Source organism: Cynoglossus semilaevis, chromosome 9 (genome assembly GCF_000523025.1).
Source record: "Cynoglossus semilaevis isolate Cse_v1.0 chromosome 9, Cse_v1.0, whole genome shotgun sequence".
Taxonomy (NCBI): domain Eukaryota; kingdom Metazoa; phylum Chordata; class Actinopteri; order Pleuronectiformes; family Cynoglossidae; genus Cynoglossus; species Cynoglossus semilaevis.
This window is the reverse complement of record NC_024315.1, coordinates 10049704-10068795: the sequence shown is the minus strand read 5'-3', so window position 1 is coordinate 10068795 and position 19092 is coordinate 10049704. Positions and strand designations below refer to the sequence as shown.

The 19092-nt window shown below is 39.3% G+C and overlaps 1 protein-coding gene across 3 annotated transcripts in view; it reads right to left on the bottom strand.

Annotated features, from left to right (window-relative positions):
• ctnna2 (catenin (cadherin-associated protein), alpha 2) overlaps positions 1 to 19092 on the bottom strand; it is a 188176-nt gene that overhangs the window by 6650 nt on the left and 162434 nt on the right. For 2 of the 3 annotated variants that reach the window (XM_017035265.2, XM_017035266.2), the window contains exons 13-16: positions 15446 to 15597; positions 10591 to 10704; positions 5155 to 5336; positions 3731 to 3836 (exon numbers count right to left, since the gene is read on the bottom strand). In XM_017035265.2, coding sequence (XP_016890754.1) covers positions 3731 to 3836; positions 5155 to 5336; positions 10591 to 10704; positions 15446 to 15597 — 554 coding nt within the window. Of the gene's footprint in view, positions 1 to 3730; positions 3837 to 5154; positions 5337 to 10590; positions 10705 to 11553; positions 14047 to 15445; positions 15598 to 19092 lie in introns of those variants that run through there. The other variant, XM_025058226.1, reaches the window with a different exon arrangement.

The following is a 19092-nucleotide window of genomic DNA, read 5'->3' as shown; positions in this document are numbered from 1 at the left end:
TTACTATAGCCTTACCATCGTGAAAGTTAGTTAGTTAGTCGTTAGTTTTCCCACAATTGTTTCTGGGTTCTTACCTTTGGGCACCTGCACTAGAGTGGGTGAACTTATGATGATGCACTGAACTGCTGTGTTTTGCTATTCTATTCTATTCCATTTTATTCTATACTCCATATACTACTGTTCCATACTATTCTATAATGATCTATACTGGTCTATTGTATTCTAAAGACTTACAGTATTTGCTGAAACAATTTTCCTAAAACCAATGATAAGGAACTCTTTTTCTTGTCTTGTCTTCTTGAGCAAAACATTGAAAGAAATTAAATAGAAAAGACACACATACAACTCACATGTAACTGTATTCAAGGACCTTACTTTCAGAAAACCTGGATGAAAAACTTTGGTAACATCAACAACACCATGTTACTGTATATCACCACAGATGGTGATATAACATTGCTTAGAAATCAGCTGCCTGACACAGACACAGTGATTCATACGCTTTTGATTCTCAAAACTATTAATGTATGTCCCACAGTATGCTAATTAATTACAGCATTAAATACAGCAACACATTTCTTTACGACTTTATGACAGAATAAAGAAAAGATCTTACTATTTCTGCCTCTTTGGTATAAACAGTATTCTTGTGACTCTCTTCTGTGTATGTGTGTGTGGTTAATTGAAACGTAGAATAACACTGAGTAGGAAAAATCCTGAGAGTAGTCAAGTAGAAAAACAAGGCAATGCTGGAATGAGATGTTCTGATGTGCCCTGAAGGAGTTCTTCTAAGTGGAGTGCTGTGCTTAAATGACTACGAAAGTGCTTGTTGTCCTTCTATCTCTCCATGCAGAATTTTCTTCTGCATCACACATGTTCATCAATAGGGCTGATGTGGAGTCATAGCAACATGCATTGCTACTTAAGGGACCAGCTTAAATGCAGAAAAGCAGCCATTATTTTTAGCGTCATTCCGCAGTCGTTTCTGCAGCTACATGGGTTGTGAATGCAAAATACTTGTCTTATTTATACGGTACACAAACTGTACCTTATTTGTTCTGATTCTATTAATATGCTTAATGGAAGAGAAGTCTGTCTATTTTTAACATTATAATTAATTCATGTTTTAAGGCACAAGAAGCATATGTTCTAAATTAAATGAAGAGTAAAGAGCAATGAAATCTAGGTTGAGAATGAAAAGGTCCTCAAGCCAGTCTTAATCAAAAAAAAAAAAAAAAAAAAAAGAAGAAATCACCTAAACACACTCCTGCTTACTCTGGAAGTGTGACAGAAGGCTCTGAATCATAAGCAAACTCTGGTCTAAGACCCATTTAAGTGAGAATTTAAATTGGCAAGCCACCTTAAGTGACAGCAACTGTTGAGTCAGATAGGCTTCCTCAGTGATTTGTCATGTGACATCTTCACTCCCACCTAAACACTGATTAAAGTTTGTACAATGTACAGGCCAAGAAATTAGTAAGAAAGGTCAAAATGTTTGCAGATGATGTAATAATTTATTTTTTAATTTTTAACTAAGTCCATAAGGAGCTAGTGCAACAGAGATCCTCCAGAATGAAAGAATCACAACTGCCAACTTCATTATATGCTTAAAATTATTCATCTTTTTTCTTTTGCTTTCATCTGGTACATAGTGATGCACCCGCAGATAAGTTCAGGGTTACCTCATTATCTTTGCCCCTAACTGCAGCACATACTGTAGCTCAGTAACCCTACTGAATACTGTATCCCTGAGACGAATGTTCTCACACATAAAACATGCAAAACAAGACTCATACAGATTTAAACACCTGCTATACATCCCTTCTAATCTGCTGACTGGGTGAATAAAGGACCAGTGTTAACTATGAGGAGTGGTGATGGGAGACTTTTGGTTATACAAAAATACAGCACACTACAAGAACCCCTTAGGGGACAGGAGATCTGCAATGCTCTTAGGAAAGATAACACTATAGACACTATAGAGGCCAATGCACAAAATGGGTCAAAAGTCTGTGTGACAATTGTGCACATTTTAGTAAACTATTAGTGTTTCAAACTACAATAAATTCAAACTAAAATATTATGTTTTCAAAAAAAAATCTCAGCTACAGGGAGTTCTTCACTCCATTCCAGCGAGTTAATCAGCAATACTCTTGCTCCAGAGGCATGACCACCTCAGTCCCTTTTTTAAATTTAAATCAGCTGTATACCTTCTTGTTCACATTTACTGGACACGTATATAGAACAAAGAATGTGTTGAAAGAAAACCTGAAGGCATTAAAATGAAGATTTTCTTTCCATATTAACGATGGATCCCTTCCAACAGCACCATTTGCCTACATTTTCAGACACTGTAGTCATTACCACTCAGCAGGCCCATCAGATAAATTATACATTTTCATATCTTTTAGGTTGTTTGCTGGTCCAGCCTCATTGTTATCATCAACATTTTCTTTCCAAATAGAGGTGCAGCACATTAGTACAAACTATAACTGCCCAGTCACATGGTGGGTCAATTTCACATGCAATTTTATGCCTGATCACCAGACGCTGCACATTCACAAGTGACACGACCACTTCACATTTTTCTGAAGCATTTGCAGTGCAACTGTCCATAATACTTCATAAAACACCACATCAACGTCACAGATCTCCACTGAAAAACATTATGACAGTAAATTGAGCTTCTTCTCGTTGATTAAACTGTCACATGACTATAATACATGGACTTCCTCTGCTGTGAGCCGGCAACTGATGAGGTAAATACAAATTAACACACACACACACACACACACACATATATATATATATATATGCACTATATATTTATATATGAAAATATATAGTGTCTGTTTTCAAAGCCTAAAATTTGAGCAAAGACAGCAAGAGCTGTTGGCATGCATAAAAACAAAGTTTTCAACAGAAACAGTTATTGACAGGCTGGAGAAGCCAATAAATGTCTAGCTTCAAATAACAGTACATATTTCTCAAGCTTTAGCAAAGTTTGACAGAAAGAAAGACAACCGAGGGAAATATTGGACTTCCATTGTTATGTCTGCTGAATGTGTAAATTAGAAAATGATGTCTGACAAGTTTCCTCTTTACTGCTGTTCAAAACCACACAAAACAATCTTAAAAGTGTAAATAAGCTTTAAAACAAAGTGACCTTATAATTATTAAAAATACATACTTTAACATCTCTCCGAAACTCAAACAACAGTGACTCATGTGTCCAGAGTTGTTCACACTTTGAGTAGAGACAGGTCAAATGAATAAGAAGATTATGCATCGTCTGGAGTCTTGCTCGCGCTCTGAAATACCTCCTACTTCATTTGCTGTACGCAGACACACAAACACCAAGCCTCCCCTGACAGCGTGCTGATTGATTGGATATTGAAACTGGTCTGTCAGTGTTCTTTGGAGAGGTACTCATCTGATAATGAATGCAACACCTTGCATGGGAGCTAATTATATTAGAGGCACAGCTTCATTTTGCAGTTTGTTTTTCTCAGTCCTAGCTCAACTGGGAGACAAAGTCATGAGGCAATGCAACCCACCTCAACAGCTGGGCTCCTCAGTAGCCACAGTAATGATTTTCAACAGCAACGCCCACCTAATCTAGCTCTAAAGTTGGTCTACAGCCAGCTATGATGACACTGTCCAAATGGTTTCAGGCTGATTAAATGTATTAAAATTACAGTGACAGATGTGAACAGTGTGGCAACGTTACCTGATCTGCCACAGCACGGGCCAATTTGTCCATCCTTGACCCAGCCTCTGCAATCTTCTTTGCAGCGTTGATGACATCGGAGGAGTTCTTCAACGGGCCTTTGCCTCTGGAAGAAAGAAGAAAGTGTGGTTGGGGCTGCAAAAGTGGACATGCAGAAGTTTCATTTAAAGACTGAGCACTGTGTCATGCAGGCTCAGTCAGCGGCTAACTGACCATGGTAGGAGAAGATCACAAGATTTGTAGATCTCTCTTCTGAGATGTTCATCGTTATAAGTGTAGATAAAAGCAAAAATAACAAAAAATAAAGACCTATCTACAGACCAACATTTTATTCACTTTCTTTTCAAATACTCTTTACGCACTGATAAACATAATTCTGAAAGAGAGACAGAGCTTTTGAAAATCCTTCTGTGTGTGTATTCCTTCTAGTGTAGCATCATTGTGTTTAACCAAACTGGCGCGGGGTTCACACTGGGTAAGTTGTTAGTGAATTCAGACTAGCAGGTATTTTATTACCAAGGTTAGCTAATATACTACTGGTAAATATTTTAGGATTAAACATAGAAAAAGACAACTATAGCCCATCCGTTATCTGTGCATAACTGCTCAACTTAATAACGCATACTCCAAGGTATTGGACCTGAAAAACTTCTATCGCGTCATCCCTATTCATTACATTTAGTTTTTTTGTGCTGTTGCTCAAATATGGTTGGAAACACTCACCTAGTGTTCCAGTGTAATAGATTTTGGTTTTCTCACTAAAAGCAGTAGAGACACTAACGCTGAAGCTCTCAATACTGTATGTGAGGTAAATAATGCAACAGTTAACAACAGTGTTGGCAGTGTTGTTAGCTGTGTTAATACCTAACAAATGTGTTTTCCTGGCTGAGGGGGCTCGTTTTTGTCTCTGTGAAGTTTGCACAAAGTTTGTTTGTGCCAATCTGACTCACTAGTCAGTGCCAAATAATAATAGTGCAGTCACAACACTAGCCATAATTACTTATGACTAATCATATGTGGCTTAAGCTTTTCATTTATTTTGCTGCGTTCCGCTAGTTTCTGATACTGTTGAATGGATCTCAGCTCCACACACGAGCCACAGGACACCCATCAGTTTGGAAACAGGGATTTCACAATATGTTGAGCCCAGATGGAGGAGATTGCAATAGACTTGAATAACAGATAATTCCTGGAACTATGTTATTATTTGGTTTATTCGTGCCCATTTTATAAAGAACGCAGTGAATGTTCAAGGTATTTATAAAAACACAAAACAGTTGTGTTCATACTACTACATACTACTGTTTGTGTAACTCTAACTGTGGGTAAATAATTTTAAACTTTGAACTTAAATATGTTAAAATAAAAGAAAAAAAAAACGATGGTCAATGAAACAGTAGTTTTGTTGTGGGATCACTCTCTACCTGGTGAAGTCAGTCATCTCCATCATGATCATACACATCTGCTTGGCCAGGACGATGATGTCATTTCCGTTGTCATCCCATTTGGCCACCTCGGCGTCTAGCTTGCACTTCTCCTGCCTGAAGCTCTCTACCTGCTCAGCAATCTTGGCCTTTTCCTCCTGAGGGAGCTGCGCCATGATTGCCTGTGGACAACAAAGAAGTGTGAGGCGGGGGAAGTGGAGGAGGAGGACGTCAAGAGAAGAATGACGGAAATAGTTAGAGGCAAATAATTCTGGGCAGATGAAATTGTAAACAGGGTGCAGAATGTTAAAGAGAGAAAAGAGAAGCACGTAGAGGGGCATTCAGGAAAGAGGAGTGACAGGTGAAGACGATGAAAGTGGCAGGTGTCGTACAATTTTACATTTTTGTCCAAATGATGCTTTTTGTGACTATTCGATAAAACCTGAACATTCTGTTCTCAAATACTTTCAAATAAAGTACCGAAGGTAATATTTAATAACTGAACCTTTTCAAGCCCTTTGGTGTCTTCTACCCACAAAGAGTAAATCCATCCGGCCTTCACCCCCACGTCCCCCATTCCCCACCCCTCCTCGTATGATAATACATTTGCTCACTCAGCAAGCCTTTAGGGGCAGGTACAAAATAGCATAAATCTTTTGGCAAGGTCACAGGCACAGTGAGGACCAGGTATTATTTGGGAGATAAATGTATAATTACCTCAGCTTCTTAGACCAGAGAATGAATAATGCATTTGTTCAACATAGTGTCAGAGAGGTGAGATGGAAGGAGGAGTAACCTGGTTTCCATTAGGTCGATTATATTGACTCAAGAAGCAGAGAAAGGAAATGAGTACAGTGCAAAAAAAAAAGTTACTTTCTATTGTTTTTTAAACCCATGTATTATTGACCGTCCTTCATGAAATGCTCTTTCGCTAATGAGATAATCGCCCTTGTCCTGTCTTTCTCACTCTCTCAGCAAAGATGGTGTGTGGGGTGAGCTTGGTGAGAGAATGCGTCACTTTTCATATAAATGTGTTACGAAAAAATAAAAATAAGTCTCAAAAGAGGAAGGATGTGTGTCACTGGATTTATTAAAGGGAAGTTGATTACAGTAGGAAATGGCGTAAATTGTGATCGGGACAGATGTGTTTCTGAATTTAACACAAAAGTGATGCAGAGCTTTGACAGCTGGACAAAAAAATACAAGATGTTCCAAACTTTTTGCACAATCGAACAGTGCATAGTCAACTGGTGAAAAAAAGCTTTTTGCTTCTGAGTCTTTGGTTCCTTGAAACACATTTTGCTTCATATCAAAGCACCAGATTTCGCAGTGAAAATGGCCCATTGATGTGTTTCTGTCAGACGAGGACACGTTGGAAATAATAACAGAACGGCAAACTATTATGATACAAACTGGCAATCACTTTGAAGCCAGATCTAAGCCGCCTCTCTGCGAGTTTTCTAATAAACAACATTTTCGCAAAGATGGCAACTGTGAAGTGATGCAGTATCACACAAACACACACACCCACACGCATATATATATATATATATATATATATATATATATATATATACAAATCTATAAACAAATCTAAACAGATAAATCTAAGTAAAGCCAGGAGTTAGTAGGATCGTCTATGGGTGAAAATTGCCATTGAAATAAAAAATGAATCATGCATCACGGCTGTGTTATCACAAACATGTCCTATTTGCTATACTAACTATGTTAGACAATATGGTACATGCAATCAACCTTAACAACGGAACATAGCTTCCAAATGCTTACTTAGCCCCATCTACAGGCCAGGACATAGCAGCTACCCCTTTGGTTTAGTCAAAAAAAAAAATTGCAAAATACTAACTGTTGGCTCTAAGGAAGTGTGGCTTGACCACGACCGGTCCAAAAAAAAAAACCCAAAGCAAATCTTCTCACTAAATAGATTTCCTCTGTCACTGCTGCCAAGACTAAACTGTTATTACAGCATCTTCAGTATAAAGTGTTAGGGGCTCAACCCTAAGCTCTTTTCATTTAGACCATATTGAGATTGTATAATGAAAAATCAATACTTTCAAAAAGACTAGGTCTTTCAGAAGGCTTAACCGTATTCACTTTAGAGCTATAGCTGCACGAGTCACTATGAAAAATGAGAAATAATATACTCCAATCAAAGACTGACTGGGTCTTTGACATCGACAAACAGTTGACTAGCTGAGGATGAAGAGGCACAAGTTAAAAATATTTCTATTGCGCAGTGCAGTGGAACATTTCCACATACTTCATATATGACTATACCTTTGAACTGAGACAGATAAAACTGTGAATCAGAGGTGTTTTTCAGAGCTCCTTCCCACTCCTGCACATACAGAAGCTGTGGAAAAACCAGATCAAGATCTGCCCCTGCCCCCTTGTCCCCGAACAGAGCTAAAGGGAGCAAAATGCCACTTCATACTCAACAATTTGGATTGTGCACTCCTTTTAAATTAGGGATCAAGTGAGGTTCGGCGAACGGAGTCAAGGAAATGTTTGGTATTCTGATTAACCCTGAGAAAGGTGTGACAGATGGCTGAGAATAAATGAAGAAAAAAGGGAGAGTGGAATGAAAAAAACAGCTCATGGTAAACATGTGAGTGAACTGCAATGTCAGGGGAGCAAAAGAGACTCCCCCCTCCTTTACCGCCGCTTTGTAGAATTCACTTATTCCCAAATCCCATCCACTACTTTCCTGATAACAACGAGGAATACGCCTAGGGAGCTTAACATAGAGGCAAAATCCAGGCAGGGAAGTGCAGGGCCGATACACTGCACAGCTTGGCTATATCTGCGGGGATTAGAGCACTCTCTGGGTCTCTTCATGGAGCGCGGCATCTAGCGATGACTTTAATTTGTTTCATTTGAAATAAACTGTCCAGACACTCAAAGTTCAATTTTATGGATGACCTATCACCAGTGTTTTCCAATCGCCAAGTTTTGTGTGTCTGTGTGTAGAGAAGTCTTTGTGTATGCCTCATTTTACTGGCTGAAAAAGCAAGTTTACATCAGCAGTCATCACCAGAACCATAGTCTTGTGATTTTTGTGGTTTCATGTCACATACCTGTGTGTGTTCTATCATTCTGAACTGTTGTCATGTTTAACACAGGTGACCAGCGGAGCACCACTGGAAATGAGTGCAACAGCTGTTCATGCCAAGGAAGGAGGCAGACAGTGTGATCATGTAAGCCAGAGATGTCATGTGTGCAGCAGTCACTTCCAGTGGAAAGGCTTGAAGGGATCATGAACGTAAACCTCAGCGTGTCATATCAGTTCCTCTGCTAAAACTGGATTGTTTTTCTTCCTGTTTGAGCAGACACTAAGCTAAGCGTGCACTTGGCACGACGGTACAGACGGCATGCCTTATCCTGAGGTGACGCGCCAATTCCAAACGGGCGGTTCACCAGTGTTTCTCAGTGACCGTCTTTTTCATGGATGTGCTTTCCTTCTGAGTGTGTCATTGTTCAGTCTCCAAAGGCAAAACTGTGTCCAGTGTCACCGGGAGTGGCGGTGATATTAACAGAGTGAGAGTCCCCGTCTGGGTGCCAGATATATACGCACCACATGATAGTGCCGGCTACAAATCGGAGTGTGCAAATTGCTTTCCAGTACATTACTGGGCATTTATTGGATGCATGGAAAAATGCATAGCTGGCTAATAGTGTTGTGAATAATCATCAAACCGAGGCATGTCAGCCTATTACCCATCTTATAACAGCATATTACAATAACAAGTTAAGACAAAGGGACAAACTGTGACTTCAAACTGTTCCCAAGAGGAGCTGCCCACTCAGAGCCCGGTGCAGTGCCAGGAAGACTAGTCAACACTTTGGTCCTGTGAAGCTTCTTTGTGTGGCAGCACCGTCGCACTGAGGCTCAGATGGCCGTGAAATTTTACTCTGCAGGAGTCTTAGTGGGAGTACACATAAAACAAACACAAAGTACTTCACACCATGGCACCCCACAGTCATTCTGGAACGGCTATTTGTTCATGGCTAGAATAGCCTGTAAGTTTCTTTTCCGTTTAGATCATATATGACAAACTTAAGGCCAGCGGCCCGAATACAGCTCACCACATCATTTTATGATTAATAATAATTAATAATAAATATTAATAATAACTAATTTCTGTAATTCCAGTTCTAATAATAGTCCACCACAGAGCAACAAGAATATGGTTGATGGTTATTGGTCGATACTGCTGTTTGCTTGATGGGTTCAAAGCAGTATTTAAATTATACAAATGTACAAAAATTAGTATTCACATTCTAATTTCTGTAATTCCAGTTCTAATAAAGCTTGCATTTACATACAATGAACTACGCATCCCATTATGCATCACCTGTGCATAATCTCGTGACACTGTTTTAAAATTGAGTTTGATTGAGTTGAAGACTCCTGGTTTAGATGATTAAAATTATTAAACAATTAAATAAACAAGTATTCACCTTATGATTAAATACATATTTTTACCTCTTTACTAGGCTCAAAAATTAACTTAGTATCTACCGTAAACTGTTAACTAATTCGTTAATTAACTGTCATTACGTGACCATTTATAACCACTGATAAGTTGTGTTAATAAATAAGTCTTAATTTCATTGTTACTTCAAATAAGTTGGGTCTCAAAAATATTGAAGGAGTGAGAAGGAGAGAAAAAAAATGAACAGTGAACATTTATATTCGTAAACCCTTTGTCACACATTTTGAAATGATTTCTGAACTGGCATTTTGTACAACTGCACCCAAAGCCCACCACAACAGAAGTTGTGGCTGTATATAACCCATACGTAAGAGCGACGATTTCTGCAGTTTTTCAAACTGTGCACCAGTGTGTAGAGGCCCTGGTAGAATAATGGAGGCCTGTGCCACGGAGAGACAAATTTGGCCAGTTCTCACTTTTGCCATCCACAATCCATTTAACACACAATACACCGCGAGGGCCTCTGTGCTGCTGGAGGGGAGCATGTATTGATGCCCTCTTAATGTTTTTTAAGCTGTGCCCCTCGTGAAAAATTGCAATTATGCAACAAATCCCAGAGCCTGGCGATCGGAGCCTAAGCCTTGGCAAAGTACTGTACAGTATTTGTGTGTTTTGTCGGACATCTGAAGGGAATTTCGTAATTGCTTGTTTGTTTCTGGCTTCAATTTTACACCTGACATCCCTGACAAATGTTGTATTTTTAAATAATCCCACTTGATAGAAAATATTTAAATGGATTTTCATGGTGGTGTGTAAAAGTAGCTGAATGGTGCTCCTTGTGTGTTCAGAGCCTGAGGTGAGTAAGCCCGGATAGATTCAGTTCATATACTGGTACACAGTACTGTTTATTGCAGTTGCAATGTTGTACTGCAGAAAACATCTGAGATGCTGCAGCACAGGAGGGAGGTAAACACTGACTCACCCTGGCGCTTTGTCCAGCTATAAGCTGGTCGTCTTCAGTCTGGACACTAGTCCTGCTGCGAGTGTCATAGTCCTCCTGTTCAAAGTCAGAGTCGTCCTCCAGCTCCTCTGGTGTCTGGGAGAATCACAAAGCAGGCATTCAGTCATGAGAAGAGTAATGACAACAATAAAGAGAAAAAGAGAACAGTTTTTTAATGTCTACGTCCCGCTGTGCAGAGAATCTCGGGAACAGATATGCTCGCCTTTGGTGTCATTTTCAGTTTATAGTGGCTCACTAGGAGTTGGGAGTTGAAACTCTGACAGAGACCAGTCAAATGTCACAGTGTGTTCTGTCTCTGAAATGTGACAGTTGGTGTATGCTCCCTCAACAGTAGATCAAACGCACAATAACAACAAAGGGGAATACCAAAAACAAGATGGATTTGTTGGTCTGTCAAGGTGTGGATTTCCTCCTTTTAGCAAAGAATGGGTTTAATTGAAAAAACACAGAGTAACACTTCAGAAAAGTGATTGTGGAATTTTCTGACAGCAAAAAACAAGATGACGATTAACTGTAATACAAACAGAACATCAAGATTTGAAAATTAATCTGGTTTAAATAATTATCTGAGGTACACTGGCATTAGGAGTTGACATTGATGTGCACAATTACAATATTATAAACATGATAAAAATGATCTTAAGGTCTTCAAGGTCATCAAATTTACCAGGACACTTTGTTTACAGCATTAAAGTGACATTAATTTGACCATTTGGGCCTAGGTTCTGGATCGGACAGGCTATAGGTATTTTATTTTATTTTTTTCAATGTTCGATCTCAAACTTTTGACAAATATTAGACAAGTACTGGATTGAGCCAAACCCACTACATGTGACATCTCTGCTTCGTTTCCATTAGCGGCTAAGCTATGCTGGAGCCACATCAGAGATTGAGAGTGGAGTTAACCATAGATTCTAAGGTTCTCTGTTACGTGCTGACATGTCAGGAAGCAGGCGGGAGCAAAACGCAGTCTCTTTAGGTGCAGCAAGTTTATTTATAAAGTGCAAACACACACAAACTTACTGCTGTTCTACTGGACATCAAAGGGCAAGAACACCAACGGTCATGAACTACAAACATGAAGCACAGACACAGAACACACAGAACAGCACCAAATAACCTGAACACAACAGAACAACAACTGAGTGAGGGAGAGAGGTACATAAACACACCCAGGCCACCAGGTGACATGAGTGAGATCAACGTCAGAGACACAGGTAAGTGTGATCACACTGATTACCACCCAGCAAACACAGCAGGTAAAAGGAAACAGACACACCTATCTCTAGGTGATGTGAGAAGCTGCCTTGTTGACTTCCTAAGGCATGTTAATGCAGGGTGGGTTTACCCAGGAGGGTACGGTGTGTCAATGGGTTTCTATATCTGGGAGCAAAACTTTTTGTTAGACTGTTAAGTTAAAAAGATGACATTATCTTCAAAGCAACTTTACCATCAATCCAAGTCAGCTGCACTGACACTAAACAAAATGTGCTTGTTTTTCTATATCTTTACTGCAAAAGCACTCCCTTAAGGAGTTCACATCCTAAACACGGCGACCTTATCTACAAAAATTATTGCAGGAATAATTTACATAATTTGTTTGTAAATAAGAAGACAACACAGCACATTTAAATAAATCCAATTTCACTGTGATGATATTCCTCTCAAACTTTTATTAAATCCTGATTTTCTTTCTTTCTGTTATAAGTTCATTAAATCTCCTCATTAAACTGAACATTTGCCGGTTCAGAATTACGATGCCTTGAGAATCCATTGCAACTTCTTCCTGTCCATAAACTCATTTAGCTTTTCAGCAGCCCAGGATGCTTCATTGGTTTTCTATGTTCCAAATAGCACAGTCAGTAGCTGTAGAGAGGAATATTTCTCTGGACTTATTGATAGTGTACGCAGCCTCGTTTAATAACAATCCATTCAAAAGTAACTATTTCTCGGACAAACACACCATTAGAAAGAGCTCTGTATGAGCGCCGGGAGAAATGTTTTCTTTCTATGGTAATTACGTTGCGATAGCAAACCCCGAGGAACAGACACTGCTTTTTGAGTATTGTTAAGTGCAATTTGTAATAACTCGCTCAATACGAGTGTAAGATGCTCTTGTAAGATTATTGCAGTATATTCTAACCAACGTATTTGCCACCCGTGCTATGTTCCAAATAAGTGCAGTACAATGGTGTTTTTTACCTTTATGACCTAATTGTACCCTTGGACACCTGAGTGGGTTGGCTTTGGACTGAGGCTGACTTGTTTTTTTATGTAAGAAATCAACCAGGAAAGTGTTTCAAGGACGGAAGAACAAACAATCATACAGTGAACCAAGCCACAGTGAAACACTATACAGATAAACAGAGTGAGCTGTGATTGGTCTAACCTAGGAAGAACATAAGGAGCCTCTTGGTTCGAATCCCACCTTGGCTGTATTGCTATGTTGAGCACCAAATGCCTTGCGCCCAGATGCTGCAGAAACTGCCCACTGCTGCCCAGAAATGGGGTTACACGCAGATGACAAATGTTGTATTTAATTATTTGCATATGGACAATAAAGGCTGATGAAACTTCTTCTTTGCTGCTGTGGACACAGCTGAGTCTTTTTTTAATAAGTGAGATAGAGATTCAATCAGAGGACCTTAGCAGCTGAGCCGGTCTGATCTAAACTTGGCACAGATATTGATTTATAAATGAAATTCATTTCTTGCGAAGGACATTACTGGATGACATACTTAATTCCAAACAGTGTGTGCTGACATACAAATGAGTGGAGGTCAAACACAGGGCAATAAGAACTAAAAAAACATGCACATGCATCACAAAGCTGTCCAATCAGATTTTAACTTTGTCCTCAAAGCTGATTTCTGCTGTCTGACATTCGTGGGAATCGTTGCTGCGTCAACATCAACTGCATATTTGGCTACAAAGACCTCACAGGAGTGTCTTTCAAATTAGGATCAGTGGCTTAACAAGTTTCCTTCCACCTAGAATGGTTGATTTCTGCAGCTTCAGCTCTAACTGGGCTGCCATCACCATGGCAACTGCACGGATGGTTACCCTGCTGCAGAGCAGAGGATGGATCAAAACATGTACAGGTGTAAAGTCATCATTACTACAACTTTTGAGCTGACGTTTTATTACCTCAATGTGATCCAGTTGTACTTTTAATCAGCACTGGAAGGTATTTTATCCACATACCATTTAATCACAATGATTAAATTAAATGTACGTGGGTCACTGGGATGAACTTCAACCACACACCCAGTACATGTTGATGGCAGGTCCTGGCCGAGTGTAGTAATGAAGTCAATGTGCTGGGTAGAGTTGTGCTGAATCTATTATCTGCCCTGTAATGTATCACCACGGAGCTTTACAAGAACCAGAGGTGTCGTAACGTTGGGCGGTGGTGACCTGCAGGGAACATTTACAGTGAATATTAAGCCTGCGATCTTGACAAGGACACGTGATAATTTACTAAGCAATCATTTATCCGCAAAGGTACAGTAAATTTTGCAAGATATCTAGTTTTTCTCAAATAGACCTTAACGGACACACGCTTGCACGTTCATATTTACAAAACAGAGCCAAATCTAGTGTCGTTGGTGTCAAAGTAGGGGGCATGGACCCCTGAGAAAATTGGAGTGAAGAAAAAAAAAACTTTTTTTTTTTTTTACCATAAACATACGTAAACTACCATAATGGCAGGAGGTTAATGCTGTGTGGGAACTCTGGACTAGTGCACAGAGCTTCTTCTTTAAAAGAGCTCTTCTGATTTAAACCAGGAGGAAACACAGACATGTATCACACACTCTTTTACATGTACTGTAAGAGTTTCACCCAATGTGATGATTTGGTTCTTGAACATTCAAAACAGGTTATTACAGAGCTTAAGTGAAAAGAGAGAAAACAAAATGCTGCATGAAATGTACTCACACTGAAAGAATAAGGTACTTTTCTGTTCTTTGTATTCAAGTGGCATCATCAGAGACCAGAAACAGGGGGGGAATTCAAATGATTTGCTTAGAAAGTACAAGTGCACTGGGGGGTGATTGTGAAACCAGTTGGTTCTGGTTAGCTCGTGGCTCACAACGAGACATTATGTTTTGTCTAGACCTTTAAACCTGCAAGACTGGAATACTACAGAGGCACTGTAGAATACTACACAGATGCTGTTCATGACAGTGTACTGTAGATGTTGCACTGTAATGAATAGTAATTGGAGGCACCAGAGCTACAGGCATGTGCTACTATGCAGCATTTTTGTCGTATCATTCAGTAAAATGTCCTGCCCTAATGGGATTGTAGTTTCCTTCGACTAAGGCCGAATGTATTTCTGTATGAAAATAGCTTCTGTCATCAATTACTGCCAGCCGTAACACGGTCACTTTGCCAATAATGTACCGGGAAGACGTTACTGGAAGTAATCTGTTCACATGACAAATTTATCTCATCACTCATGGTGATTAATGTAATTACTTCTTACATTTTACACCCGTGTAATGTAAAACACATCAATTTTCTGATGACAAAGATGTTTTAAGGCTGAATAACACAGAACTGACATTGACCCAAAACCACCTGCGTCTGTTTTTGTAATGTTTATCATGTCATTTTTTATTCATTCATTGCTTCTCAATTATTGCTCCTGCCTAAGCAGATGGGCAAAAAATAAATAAAAATAACCGAGCTAAAATCTGCTACTTATTCACACCGGTAACAATTGTAATGGTTGTCAGATTAAAACGTCACAGCGGTTCCACAATGACTCGACATCTGCTCATTGAAAAGAGACACGAAAGAACTCTCGTACCCGTATCATGAGGACGGCTTTCCTAATGTCACGGACGCCATCATACACCAGACGGGATGCATCGATGAACTCATTCTCCTCAAACGCCTGTGGGGGGTTGGTACTCAATGCCTCAATTGCCACCTCCACTTGTTCAGCAAAGCGGGGCATAACTGTAGGGACGAATAGGTAAGACAGGGAGAGAGGAGAAAATGAGAGACACACACAGGTAAGACAGGATTATTACAGAAATTTCATTAAATTGAATTGTGTCTATGCCAACGAGGAGGTCTGTTTCTCGTCAAGGACACGATCAGAACCTTGTCATTGGAATTGGACACTTGCATTAACCTCCTGCCTCCCTTAGACTCCATATCACTGATATCATGCTGTTCCAAAAATTGACTGTGATCACTTTTTTTCACCTTGGTTTATCCAATAGGTTGACTGTTGCTGCATGTGTGTGTGTGTGTGTGTGTGTGTGTGTAAGAAGGTTGCTGAATGTGCGTCAGCGTTGTAGTATAAGGACATCCACTTGCTAGCTCAGTCCCTCAGCTCACACTGGGTGTTGAGGAAAAGCAGCTTCATTTGAGTCTTTTTAGATGAACACACAGTGTGTGAACAAAGGAAACCCTTGAGAAACGGAAGGTTTTGTTGTCAAATTTCAAACATTCCGTCTTTTTTGTACATAAGTGAATTGTGCCGAAAGCCACTTGAAGTCATTCAATAGTCCAGCACAAGCTATATTTCCATTATTATCCCCATCTGAGGCACACCAAATAAATACAGAAGAATAATCAAGCATTAATTCAACTTCTTTGCTACAGGAAAAAAAATCAAAAAAAAAAAATCTAAAAGGCTTTGACAGAGGCTTTCAAATGTAATTTTAATATTTTCCCCCAAAGGGAATAGTTATCAAAACGCTCATTGGTCTTATGGTTACTAATTCTCAACAGGAAGTGAAAGGTTTCAGCTAAGCCCAAGATACGTAGACAAAGAAAACAAAAGCGGAGTCAAACACATGTAAAACATGGGCTATACATTACACCACACATAAAAGCAGAGCTAAAAGCCTCGGTCGTTTTCTTTTCATTTTTAATGCAGTTTAATCCACTTACTGGTAGATTGTAGAAGGCGCTTTGGGAATTGATTTAAACAGAAATATTTAAATGTTCTCTAAGCTCCTAACGAGCAAATTTGCTGATGGTAAAGCGGGTGAGGTGGGGGTGGGATCTTACTCTTTCCACTTGAGAAATTATGTAGAGAATTAAATCTGAGGTGTAGGATTTGTTTTTCCTTTGATGGCATATACTTCAAGTATTAAATGTGTAGTCCTTTATTATTTTAATAATCATTAGTAATAATTGTCATTTAATGCATCTTTCGAAAATGTCAAAAACAATGATATGTTTCATATAGTCTTCAATAAGTTGGTCAAAAAGAAAAATACTGCAGTTAATATACAAATACCACTTTCATCCACTTGTATTGACAAAAAACTATGTTTCAACCTGCTGTACACTCTTGGATTTGTTTAGATGCAACACTTATTTGTACTGCACTGCGTCTCTCCAAGTTAGTTCCTTGAAAGCAGGGCCGGCTGTAAAGATGCAAATCTATATTGTACATTACCCTGTGTAGTAAAAGAAAGTTAAGAAATTCAGCAACATGGACTTTATTATGAGATAATTAAATGCTTTTCAGGCTCCTGTTGACCACACAAGCTCCTGCTGGTAGATCACGGGCAATTCAAATAAAAACAACTATAATATAAATGTAATTTTATAGAAGTGACCATATAATGTAAGAATAGAATTCATACTGTCCCATACAGCTGCATACAATTAATCACTACCCAACATACAGTATAAGGTATATATTTAAATCATGCTCAGTTGATATGAATAACTATATATTTGATGTTTTTAATGTCGGTAGATCACGTTAGCCTGGTTAGTTGACTAGTAGCTCCCAAGCCAAAAAAGTGTAGGCGCTCCTGTCTTTGAGTCTTTTAAATTACTCTCATCTCAATGTACAATTAACATTGGTGTTCCTGGGAAAATAAGAAGAAATATTTATAAATATAAAAATATAAATATTTATTTTCCCAGGAACACAATGGGTCTTTCACAAGGACAATGCCAGGTCATGCCTTAATAAATAATCTTGGCATAAAATTAAGATGAGAATCAGACAAAAACAGTGGAGACAAAAACAGTGCACACACACACACACATGTGGCTAAATTCATGGGGATATTATATTGTTAAAATCATATAAGATAAGGTTTAATTAGTCTGTGTTAAACAAACATAATCAACATTATCATTCAAAGTCAGACACGTGGCTAAGAAGCCTCACATAAATCTCAGATTTATGGAAAAGCCGTGCGAGTAGCATTGTGAGAGTACGTGTAACTGCTCACTGCAAAACCCTGTCTGAGTTTTATTTACTGTGTGGGAATTTATTGTACTGTGAGGCGATGTGCTCCACTCTTCTAAATGGCACACCGACATACACCATATATCATTTTTTTAATCTGCACCGTAATGTTCGACTTCAAAATTTGTCCATTCTGAGAAAGAGATTAGTTTAAACGCAGAGAGTGAGTTAGCAGAAAAAGCGTCTCAGGGAAGAGGGAGGAGGAAAAGGGGAGGGAGAGGCCATAACCACTTTCCCATTAGGCTATTGATTTCTGTGCTCTCAAGGACATGCTTCAATCTGAGGCCCATGCGTGGACTCTGACAGGTATCTATGACTCACCTTAACACAGAAGACTTCTGTTCCTCGCCCGCCTGCATTTGGCCCGGCTATAAATTTGACCAGACTCAATATGGGAAAGAGGGATGAGCAAATTAAGGCGAGGTCAAAGGTCAGGAGTCTGTGATAAGTGTCTGTTGTTGATGTGGGAGCAGCAGGGAACGCAGGCAAGTGGCTGTGATTGGCATGGGTGGCCGTGGGCATAAACACAGCTGCAGTTAAATAAAAACAAAAACAGCCGGTGCAATGAATAGAAAAGGTGCACACACACACACACACACACAAACACACACACACCCTGTATGAGAGAGACAGGCTGTGAATAAGTGTTTTACACATGTAACCATTGGAAAAAGGAAAAACAAGGAGACAGTATGAACACATTTCTCTAAAATCCCCTCTCAAAACACTAAGTGAAATGCCTGGTGACAGCTATTGATTTCTTTGCGAGAACCTCGTTAATTGGCCGCCGTAGCGTCTAAAAAAGTGTGTGGTCCAATATTCTTTCCTTCTGTTCAGCTACACTTAATCATCTTTTCCCCCAGCTACACATTTCTCCTTGACTGTGCCGAAATATATAGACATCACGTCTGTGAGGACTGAGGGGAGACGGAGGCAAGAGTTCACAGGGATCAATAAGTGCTTTATGGTCCAGATCAGATGTGCATGGTAGCCCTTAAAAACCCTAACTACTACCAAGAGGAATACAAGAGGGAGAAACAAAACAACTCTTCATCAAAGAGAAATATGGGCGAATCACACGCTGCTCTAACAATATTTAGCACTTTCCCGCCTCAACATCTCACTTAGCAGCAACATTTGAGTGGACATGAGGTCTTATTAAAGTTTAATGTCCGATTTCTCCTCCAGGCCATGCAGCTATCCTGCCTCGCCCATTTGCTGCATGT